Here is a 12,152-nt window from a genome sequence, read left to right as displayed (position 1 = left end):
GACCTTTACCATAAAACTCTTTATAAGGCCAAATTATACAGGGGACTTTAGTTTAATGTCACCACAGTGCGTTGTGTATCTGTTTCAGACATTGGGACCAGGCTTAAATTCACCACAGTGCGTTATATCGCTGTTTTTTAACCAGCATTTACTTCTCCCACGAGGTGCGACGCATGGTCCTACACATGCCCAGTCTCAACGTGAACGCAGTAGACTACATGGGCCAGAATGCATTGCAGCTGGCGGTGGCCAATGAGCATCTAGAGGTGACTGAGCTGCTGCTTGGGAGAGTGGAGCTATCCAGGGTGGGAGACGCTCTGCTACTGGCCATCAGTGAGTGATTGATTGATTGTTAGAGAGAGAGAGAAAGAGAGAGAGAGAGATACACTTACTCCATTACTCTCTGTGTGTATCCTAGGTAAAGGTTATGTGCGTATAACGGAGGTGTTGCTAGGCCACCGTTCGTTCAGTGATGCGCAGCGCCTGACAGCAAGCCCTGCCCAGGTGGACATGTTGGATGACTTCTACGCTTATGATGAGGATGGGACACGGTGAGAGGGGTGTGTGTGTGCGTGTGTAATGCTTGTCTGTCTGTGTGTTTTTGTGTGTTTGTCTATGTACGTGTATGTCTCTCTCTCTCTAGTTTCTCCCGTGACGTGACCCAAGGGATTCTAGGCCTAGCGTTGGGCCAGTAACCTAAAGGTTGCTAGCTCGATCCCCGAGCTGACAAGGTAAAAATCTATCAATCTGCCCCTGAACAAGGCAGTTCACACACCGTTCCTAGGCCATCATTGTAAATAAGAATTTGATCTTAACTAACTTGCCTAGTTAAATAAAAAATAAAATAAAAAATTCTAGCAGCTAACACTGAGTGTACAAAACATTAAGAAAACTTTCCTAATATTGACCTGTTGGTCCTAAAACTTATGCAGTTTATACATTTAAAAAACTGCATTAAACAGGATCACATAAACTAGACAATGTATTATATCTTACGTTATTGGCCCAGAATATTTTTGTGTTATTACATACAGCCGGGGAGAACTATTGGATATCAGAGCGCTGGTAACTCACCAGCACTACCAGAACTACCAGCATCACGAGCAGGGATGACTTTTCTGAAGCAGATCCTTTGTTTGCCACCAGGGCAATTGAAAGGATTCCAGAAGCTGACCCAAAACAACGCCGGCGAAGGAGTGGGGTTCTAGTCTGATTTAGGAGGCGAAAACACCACCCACCACCTCCGAGTATATTACTCGCTAATGTTCAGTCTCTGGATAACAAAGTTGACGAGCTCAGAGCCCGAGTCTGGAAAGATCCAGAGAGACATCAGGGATTGTGACATACTCTGCTTCATGGAGACATGGCTCTCTCGGAATATACTGTTAGAATCGGTCAGCCAGCTGGATTCTCAGTTCTTTGCGCAGAAAGGAATAAATATCTCTGGTGAGAAGAAGGGCAGGGGTGCATGTTTCATGATTAACGGGTCATGGTGTAATTGTGATAGGACTTGAGTTCCTGTATGTTTTCATTCACCTGATCTAAAATACCTCACAATCAAATGTTATATTATCTCCCAAGAGATTTCTCATCGGTTATAGCCACGGCCGTGTATATCCCCCCTCAAACTGATACCACGACGGCCCTCAAAGAACTCCACTGAACTTTATGCAAACAGGAAACCACATATCCTGAGGCTGCATTTATTGTAGCTGGGGATTTTATCAAAGCAAATTTGAGAAAAAAGATGCCGAAGTTCTATCAACACATAGACTCGCGCTGCCAAAACACTCGACAACTGTTACTCCAACTTCCGGGATGCCTGTAAGGCCCTCCACTGCCATCCTTCGGCAAATTTACATTTACATTTAAGTCATTTAGCAGACGCTCTGACCACGACTCCATTTTGCTCCTTCCTTCCTATAGGCAGAAACTCAAACAGGAGGTACCCGTGCTAAGGACTATTCAATGCTGGTCTGACCAATCGGAATCCACGCTTCATGATTGTTAAGACAGGGATTTTGCTTAAGCCCCACCCTCTTCAGCATACAGTTGAAGTCGGAAGTTTACATACACTTAGGTTGGACTCATGAAAACTAGTTTTTCAACCACTCCACAAATTTCTCGTTAACAAACTATAGTTTTGGCAAGTCGGTTTGGACATCTACTTTGTGCATGACAAGTCATTTTTCCAACAATTGTTTACAAACAGATTATTTCACTTATAATTCTTTGTATCACAATTCCAGTGGGTCAGAAGTTTACATACACTAAGTTGACTGTACCTTTATTAAACAGCTTGGAATACTCTAGAAAATGATGTCCTGGCTTTAGAAGCTTCTGATAGGCTAATTGACATCATTTGAGTCAATTGGAGGTGTACCTGTGGATGTATATCAAGGCCTACCTTCAAACACAGTGCCTCTTTGCTTGACATCATGGGAAAATCTATAGAAATCAAGACCTCAGAAAAAAATTGTAGACCTCCACAAGTCTGGTTCATCCTTGGGAGCAATTTCCAAACGCCTGAAGGTACCACGTTCATCTGAACAAACAATAGTACGCAAGTATAAACACCATGGGACAACACAGCCGTCATACCGCTCAGGAAGGAGACGCGTTCTGTCTCCTAGAGATGAACGTACTTTGGTGTGAAAAGTGCAAATCATTCCCAGAACAACAGCAAAGGACTTTGTGAAGATGCTGGCGGAAACAGGTATAAAAGCATCTACAGTGAGGGGGAAAAGTATTTGATCCCCTGCTGATTTTGTACATTTGCCCACTGACAAAGAAATGATCAGTCTATCATTTTAATGGTAGGTTTATTTTAACAGTGAGGGACAGAATGACAACAAAAAAAATCCAGAAAAACGCATGTGAAAAATGTTATAAATTGATTTGCATTTTAATGAGGGTATTTGACCCACTCTCAATCAGAAAGATTTCTGGCTCCCAGGTGTCTTTTATACAGGTAACGAGCTGAGATTAGGAGCACACTCTTAAAGGGAGTGCTCCTAATCTCAGTTTGTTACCTGTATAAAAGACAACTGTCCACAGAAGCAATCAATCAATCAGATTCCAAACTCTCCACCATGACCAAGACCAAAGAGCTCTCCAAGGATGTCAGGGACAAGATTGTAGACCTACACAAGGCTGGAATGGGCTACAAGACCATCGCCAAGCAGCTTGGTGGGAAGGTGACAACAGTTGATACGATTATTCGCAAATGGAAGAAACACAAAAGAACTGTCAATCTCCCTCAGCCTGGGGTTCCATGCAAGATCTCACCTTGTGGAGTTTCAATGATCATGAGAACGGTGAGGAATCAGCCCAGAACTACACGGGAGGATCTTGTCAATGATCTCACGGCAGCTGGGACCATAGTCACCAAGAAAACAATTGGTAACGCACTACGCCGTGAAGGACTGAAATCCTGCAGCGCCCGCAAGGTCCCCCTGCTCAAGACAGCACATATACAGTGCCTTGCGAAAGTATTCGGCCCCCTTGAACTTTGCGACCTTTTGCCACATTTCAGGCTTCAAACATAAAGATATAAAACTGTATTTTTTTGTGAAGAATCAACAACAAGTGGGACACAATCATGAAGTGGAACGACATTTATTGGATATTTCAAACTTTTTTAACAAATCAAAAACTGAAAAATTGGGCGTGCAAAATTATTCAGCCCCCTTAAGTTAATACTTTGTAGCGCCACCTTTTTCTGCGATTACAGCTGTAAGTCGCTTGGGGTATGTCTCTATCAGTTTTGCACATCGAGAGACTGAACTTTTTTCCCATTCCTCCTTGCAAAACAGCTCGAGCTCAGTGAGGTTGGATGGAGAGCATTTGTGAACAGCAGTTTTCAGTTCTTTCCACAGATTCTCGATTGGATTCAGGTCTGGACTTTGACTTGGCCATTCTAACACCTGGATATGTTTATTTTTTAACCATTCCATTGTAGATTTTGCTTTATGTTTTGGATCATTGTCTTGTTGGAAGACAAATCTCCGTCCCAGTCTCAGGTCTTTTGCAGACTCCATCAGGTTTTCTTCCAGAATGGTCCTGTATTTGGCTCCATCCATCTTCCCATCAATTTTAACCATCTTCCCTGTCCCTGCTGAAGAAAAGCAGGCCCAAACCATGATGCTACCACCACCATGTTTGACAGTGGGGATGGTGTGTTCAGGGTGATGTGCTGTGTTGCTTTTACGCCAAACATAACGTTTTGCATTGTTGCCAAAAAGTTCAATTTTGGTTTCATCTGACCAGAGCACCTTCTTCCACATGTTTGGTGTGTCTCCCAGGTGGCTTGTGGCAAACTTTAAATGACACTTTTTATGGATATCTTTAAGAAATGGCTTTCTTCTTGCCACTCTTCCATAAAGGCCAGATTTGTGCAATATACGACTGATTGTTGTCCTATGGACAGAGTCTCCCACCTCAGCTGTAGATCTCTGCAGTTCATCCAGAGTGATCATGGGCCTCTTGGCTGCATCTCTGATCAGTTTTCTCCTTGTATGAGCTGAAAGTTTAGAGGGACGGCCAGGTCTTGGTACATTTGCAGTGGTCTGATACTCCTTCCATTTCAATATTATCGCTTGCACAGTGCTCCTTGGGATGTTTAAAGCTTGGGAAATCTTTTTGTATCCAAATCCGGCTTTAAACTTCTTCACAACAGTATCTCGGACCTGCCTGGTGTGTTCCTTGTTCTTCATGATGCTCTCTGCGCTTTTAACGGACCTCTGAGACTATCACAGTGCAGGTGCATTTATACGGAGACTTGATTACAAACAGGTGGGTTGTATTTATCATCATTAGTCATTTAGGTCAACATTGGATCATTCAGAGATCCTCACTGAACTTCTGGAGAGAGTTTGCTGCACTGAAAGTAAAGGGGCTGAATAATTTTGCACGCCCAATTTTTCAGTTTTTGATTTGTTAAAAAAGTTCATATCCAATAAATGTCGTTCCACTTCATGATTGTGTCCCACTTGTTGTTGATTCTTCACAAGAAAATACAGTTGTATATCTTTATGTTTGAAGCCTGAAATGTGGCAAAAGGTCGCAAAGTTCAAGGGGGCCGAATACTTTCGCAAGGCACTGTACATGCCCGTCTGAAGTTTGCCAATGAACATCTGAATGATTCAGAGGACAACTGGGTGAAAGTGTTGTGGTCAGATGAGACCAACATGGAGCTCTTTGGCATCAACTCAACTCGCCGTGTTTGGAGGAGGAATGCTGCCTATGACCCCAAGAACACCATCCCCACCGTCAAACATGGAGGTGGAAACATTATGCTTTGGGGGTGTTTTTCTGCTAAGGAGACAGGACAACTTCACCGCATCAAAGGGACGATGGACGGGGCTATGTACCATCAAATCTTGGGTGAGAACCTCCTTCCCTCAGCCAGGGCATTGAAAATGGGTCGTGGATGGGTATTCCAGCATGACAATGACCCAAAACACACGGCCAAGGCAACAAAGGAGTGGCTCAAGAAGAAGCACATTAAGGTCCTGGAGTGGGCTAGCTAGTCTCCAGACTTTGATCCCATTGAAAATCTGTGGAGGGAGCTGAAGGTTCGAGTTGCCAAAAGTCAGCCTCGAAACCTTAATGACTTGGAGAAGATCTGCAAGAGAAGTGGGACAAAATCCCTCCTGAGATGTGTGCAAACCTGGTGGCCAACTACAAGAAACGTCTGACCTCTGTGATTGCCAACAAGGGTTTTGCCACCAAGTACTAAGTCATGTTTCGCAGAGGGGTCAAATACTTATTTCCCTCATTAAAATGCAAATACATTTTTATTTTATTTACTTATTATTATTTTTTTAAATTTTACCTCCTTTTTCTCCCCAATTTCGTACTATCCAATTATTATTAGTTCCTATCTTGTCTCATTGCTACAACTCCTGTACGGGCTCAGGAGAGACGAAGGTCGAGAGTGCATCCTCCGAAACACAACCCAACCAAGCCGCACTGCTTCTTAACACAGAGCGCATCCAACCCGGAAGCCAGCCGCACCAATGTGTCGGAGGAAACACTGTGCACCTGGCAACCTTGGTTAGCGTGCACTGCGCCCGGCATGCCACAGGAGTCACTGGTGCGCGATGAGACAAGGATATCCCTACCGGGCAAACCCTCCCTAACCTGGACGATGCTAGGCCAATTGTGCGTCGCCCCACGGACCTCCCAGTCGTGGCCGGCTGCGACAAAGCCTGGGCGCAAATCCAGAGTCTCTGGTGTCACAGCTAGCGCTGCGATGCAGTGCCCTAGACCATTGCGCCACCTGGGAGGCCCTTGCAAATCAATTTATAACATTTTTCACATGCGTTTTTCAGGATTTTTTTGTTGTTATTCTGTCTCTCACTGTTCAAATAAACCATTAAAATTATAGATGGATCATTTCTTTGTCAGTGGGCAAACGTACAAAAGCAGCAGGGGATCAAATACTTTTTTCCCTCACTGTATATCCACAGTAAAACGAGTCCTATATCGACATAACCTGAAAGTCCGCTCAGCAAGGAAGAAGTCACTGCTCCAAAAACGCCATAAAAATGCTATACTACGTTTTGCAACTCCACATGGGCACAAAGATTGTACTTTTTGGAGAAATGTCCTCTGGTCTGATGAAACAAAAATAGAACTGTTTGGCCATACTGACCATCGTTATGTTTGGAGGAAAAAGGGGGAGGCTTGCATGCCGTAGATCACCATCCCAACCGTGAAGCATGGGGGCAGCATCATGTTGTGGGGGTGCTTTGCTGCATGAGGGACTGGTGCACTTCACAAAATAGATGGCATCATGAGGTAGGAAAAATATGTGGATATATTGAAGCAACATCTCAAGACATCAGTAATGGAGTTAAAGCTTGGTTGTTAATGGTCTTCCAAATGGCCAATGACCCCAAGCATACTTCCAAAGTTGTGGTAAAATGGCTTAATAAGTACAACAAAGTCAAGGTATTGGAGTGGCCATCACAAAGCCCTGACCTCAACCCTATATATATATATATATTTTTTTTTACTTAAAAAGCATGTGCGAGCAAGGAGGCCTACAAATCTGATTCAGTTACACCAACTCTGTCAAGAGGAAGGGTCCAAAATTCACCCAACTTATTGTGGGAAGCTTGTGGAAGGCTACCCAAAAAGTTTGACCCAAGATAAACAATTTAAAGGCAAAGCTACCAAATGCTAATTGAGTATATGTAAACTTCTGACCCACTGGGAATGTGATGAAAGAAGTTAAAGCTGAAATAAATCATTCTCTCTACTATTATTCTGACATTTCACATTCTTAAAATAAAGTGGTGATTCTAACAGACCTAACTGGGATTAAACGTCAGGAATTGTGAAAAACTGAGTTTATAAATGTATTTGGTTAAGGTGTATGTAAACTTCTGACTTCAACTGTAGTCAAAGCTTTCCTTAAGTTTGGGTCACTAACAGTGGTCAGATATTCTGCCACCGTGTACTCTGTTTAGGGCCGAATAGCATTTTAGTTTGCTCTGTTTTTTTATTAATTCTTTCAAATGTGTCAAGTAATTATCTTTTGGTTTTCTAATGATTTTGTTGGTTCTAATTGTGTTGCTCTGTGGGGTCTGTTGTGTTAACAGAGCCACAGGACCAGCTTGCTTAGGGGACTCTTCTCCATGTTCATCTCTCTGTAGGTGATTGCTTTGATATGGAAGGTTTGTGAATCGCTTTGTTTTTGGTGGTTGTAGAATATAATGTCTCTTTTCTGGATTTTGACAATGAATGGGTATCGGCCTAATTCTGCTCTGCATGCATTACTTGGTGTTTTACATTGTACAACCTTGGTTAGCGTGCACTGAAACCCCACCTCTTTAAGGAATACCTAGGATAGGATAAAGTAATCCTTCTCACCCCCCTTAAAAGATTTAGATGCACTATTGTAAAGTGGCTGTTACACTGGTTGTCATAAGGTGAATGCACCAATTTGTAAGTCGCTCTGGATAAGAGCGTCTGCTAAATGACTTAAATGTAAAATGTAAAATGTAAATGTACACGGAGGATGTTTCAACAGAAGTCTCAATTTGGTGTTTGTCCCATTTTGTGAATTCTTGGTTGATGAGCGGACGGACCCCAGACCTCACAACCGGAAAGAGCCATGGGTTTTTATAACTAATTCAAGTATTTTCTAGTCAGATCCTAATTGGTATGTTGAATTTTATGTTCCTTTTGATGGTATATTAGGCCCTTCTTATCTTGTCTCTCACATCGTTCACAGCTTTGTGGATGTTACCTCTGACGCTGATTGTTTATGCCAAGGTATTTTGTGTGCTCTAGGGTAGAGATGTCTAGATTAAATTTGTATTTGTGGTTCTGGCAACTGGACCAGCATTTTTTTTTGTCTTACTGAGATATACTGTCAGGGCCCAGGTCTGACAGAATATGTGTAGAAGCTCTACGTGCTGCTGTAGGCCCTCCTTGGTTGGGGACAGAAGCACCAGATCATCAGCAAACAGGAGTCATTTGACTTCAGATGCTAGTAGGGTGAGGCCGGGTGCTGCAGACTGTTCTAGTGCCCTTCATTGATACTGTCTCTGTCTTTGTCTCTATAGTTTCTCCCATGATGTGACTCCAGTGATTCTTGCTGCTCATTGTCATGAATATGAGATTGTCCACAACCTATTGGGTAAAGGAGCTCGTATAGACCCGCCTCACGACTACTTTTGTTGCTGTGATTCGTGCAACTACCAGCAGCAATTTGACTCCTTCAGCCACTCACGGTCCAGGATTAACGCTTACCGTGGCCTGGCTAGCCCCGCCTACCTCTCGCTGTCCAATGAGGATCCAGTATTAGCCGCCCTGGAGCTCAGTAACGAGTTAGCTGTCCTGGCCAACATCGAGAAGGAGTTTAAGGTGAACACAGAGGAGCACTCACAGGCTCTAACTAACACACACACACAGGTACTATACACACCTGTGCTCTATACACACAACCATGCATTTAGGAAGGTAAAATGTACATACCACACACACATGCACATGCACACACACACATGTAATTATGCACAGACAAGTTAAAGAACTTGCATAAACGAACTTGCTCTCCCCCTTTCTGTCTCTCTCCCACTCTCCCTACCCCAACTCTCTCACTATCTCCCACTCTACTTCCGCACCTCCCTCCCTCCCTGTAGAATGACTACCGGCGTCTGTCTGGGCAGTGTAAAGACTATGTGGTAGGTCTGTTGGATCTCTGTCGCAGCACTGAGGAGGTGGAGGCTATACTGAGTGGAGATACTGACTCCGAGGAGAAGTACCATCCACCTGGCCGACCCTCACTCATGCGACTCAAACTGGCCATCAAATATGAACTCAAGAAGGTCAGTACACACACACACACACACACACACACACACACACACACACACTTGTATGTGCGTATGGATATCAGTCTAATTTAACTCCCTTCATCTCTCCAGTTTGTAGCCCATCCTAACTGTCAACAGCAGTTGTTGTCTATCTGGTATGAGAACCTACCAGGTCTGAGACAGCAGACTACAGCTGTTAAACTACTAGTGGTCCTGGGAGTGGCTGTTGGACTACCTGGACTAGCTGTGGCTTACCTGGTGGCCCCCTGCAGTAGGGTAGGTACCCTACACACTCCACTACGCACACTACAGCCTAACCCCTCCATCCTACAGCTGTTAAACTACTTGTGGTCACCTGTCTCCCACAGGTAGGGAAGGTGATGAGAAGTCCCTTCATGAAGTTTGTGGCCCACGCTTCCTCTTTCTCCATCTTTCTGTGTCTGCTGGTCTTGAACGCTGCCGACCGCTTCGCTGGGACCACACTGCTACCCAACATGACCACACATCTCCCCACACGACCGCAACAGAACCAACAACAAGGTCTGTTTAACCTTTACCTTAATTCTCCCCACATGACCCCGACCCGATCACAACCAACAACAAGGTCTGTTTAACCTTTACCTTAATTCTCCCCACATGACCCCGACCCGATCACAACCAACAACAAGGTCTGTTTAACCTTTACCTTAATTCTCCCCACATGACCCCGACCCGATCACAACCAACAACAAGGTCTGTTTAACCTTTACCTTAATTCTCCCCACATAACCCCGACCCGATCACAACCAACAACAAGGTCTGTTTAACCTTTACCTTAATTCTCCCCACATGACCCCGACCCGATCACAACCAACAACAAGGTCTGTTTAACCTTTACCTTAATTCTCCCCACATGACCCCGACCCGATCACAACCAAAAACAAGGTCTGGTAAGGATTACACTACAGCAATGTGTCCAATATGGCAGCCATAGTGTTTGTATTTCTATTTATTATGGATCCCCATTAGATGCTAACAAGGCTCAAATTAAGGCAGTTATACATTTTTTTAAACATTACAATACATTCATTACAGAATCCACAACACATTGTTGGCCCTCAGGCCCATACTCCACACCCACATATCTACAACACAAAATCCATGTGTACGTGTGTATAGCGCGTATGTTATCATGTGTGTGTATGCATGTGTCTGAGCCTGTTTGTCTTGCTTCACAGTCCCCGCTTTCCATAAAGTGTATTTTACCTGTTTCTGATACTGATGCTGCTGCATCAGTTACCTGATGTGGAATAGAGTTCCATGTAGTCATGTCTCTATGTAGTACTGTGGAATAGAGTTCCATGTAGTCATGTCTCTATGTAGTACTGTGGAATAGAGTTCCATGTGGTCATGGCTCTATGCAGTACTGTGGAATAGAGTTCCATGTAGTCATGGCTCTATGTAGTACTGTGGAATAGAGTTCCATGTAGTCATGGCTCTATGTAGTACTGTGGAATAGAGTTCCATGTAGTCATGGCTCTATGTAGTACTGTGGAATAGAGTTCCATGTAGTCATGTCTCTATGTAGTACTGTGGAATAGAGTTCTATGTAGTACTGTGGAATAGAGTTCCATGTAGTCATGGCTCTATGTAGTACTGTGGAATAGTTCCATGTAGTCATGGCTCTATGTAGTACTGTGGAATACTGTGTATGGTGTTGAGTCATCCACATACATAGATACACTGGCATGTAGTTAGTAAAGATTTTAAAAAGTAAGGGGCCTAGACAGCTGCCCTGGGGAATTCCTGATTCTACCTGGATTATGTTGAAGAGGCTTCCATTAAAGAACACCCTCTGTGTTCTATTTGACAGTTAACTATTTATCCACAACACATTTTTCCAGCAGCAGACTATGATCGATAATGTCAAAAGCCGCACTGAAGTCTAACAGCCCCCACAATCTTATCATCAATTTCTCTCAGTCAATCATCATTAATTTGTGTAAGTGCAGTGCTTGTTGAATGTCCTTCCCTATCAGCATGCTGAAAGTCTATTGTCAATTTGTTTACTGTGAAATAGCATTGTATCTGGTGAAACACAATTTTTTCCCAGATGTTTACTAAGGGTTGGTAACAAGTTGACTGGTCGGCTATTTGAGCCAGTAAAGGGGGCTTTACTATTCTCACGTAGCGGAATGACTTTAGCTTCCCTCCAGGCCAGAGGGCACACACTTTCTAGTAGGCTTAAATTAAAGATATGGCAAAGAGAAGTGGCAATATCGTCCGCTATTATCCTCAGTAATTTTCCATCCAAGTTGTCAGACCCTGGTGCCTTGTCATTGTTGATAGACAACAATGATTTTTTTCACCTCTTCCACACTCACTTTACAGAATTCAAAATTACAATGCTTGTCTTTCATAATTTGGTTAGATATACTGATATAATGTGTGGTGTTAGCGTTTGTTTCTGGCATGTCATGCCTACGTTTTCTAATCTTGCCAACGAAAAAAACCTTAATGTAGTTGGCAATATCAGTCGGTTTTGTAATGAATGATCCATCTGTTTCAATGAATGATGGAGCTGCTTGCTTTTTGAAGGTGCTCCAATGTTTTTTTACTATCAATCTTTGTCATTTATCTTTGTTTCATGGTATAGTTTCTTCTTCTTTTTATTCAGTTTAGTCACATGATTTATCAATTTGCAGTACCGATGCCAATTGGTTGTGCAGTCAGACTTTTTTGCCATTCCTTTTTCCTCATCCGTCTCAACCATACAATTTTTCAATTCCTCATCAATCCACAGGGATTTAACAGTTTTTAGTAATATTCTAAATGGGTTCA

General features: G+C 43.3%; 1 protein-coding gene across 2 annotated transcripts in view; it reads left to right on the top strand.

Annotated features, from left to right (window-relative positions):
- Positions 1–12,152, top strand: part of LOC115116006 (short transient receptor potential channel 6-like) — a 70,889-nt gene that overhangs the window by 23,067 nt on the left and 35,670 nt on the right. For both annotated transcript variants that reach the window (XM_065024033.1, XM_065024034.1), the window contains exons 3-8: positions 165–333; positions 419–551; positions 8,580–8,880; positions 9,159–9,344; positions 9,444–9,612; positions 9,705–9,872. In XM_065024033.1, coding sequence (XP_064880105.1) covers positions 165–333; positions 419–551; positions 8,580–8,880; positions 9,159–9,344; positions 9,444–9,612; positions 9,705–9,872 — 1,126 coding nt within the window. The remainder of the gene's footprint in view (positions 1–164; positions 334–418; positions 552–8,579; positions 8,881–9,158; positions 9,345–9,443; positions 9,613–9,704; positions 9,873–12,152) is intronic.

Source organism: Oncorhynchus nerka, linkage group LG10 (assembly GCF_034236695.1).
Source record: "Oncorhynchus nerka isolate Pitt River linkage group LG10, Oner_Uvic_2.0, whole genome shotgun sequence".
In the NCBI taxonomy this organism is placed as follows: Eukaryota; Metazoa; Chordata; class Actinopteri; order Salmoniformes; family Salmonidae; genus Oncorhynchus; species Oncorhynchus nerka.
Note: the sequence above shows the minus strand (reverse complement) of the source record. Positions and strands in the feature narration are given on the sequence as shown.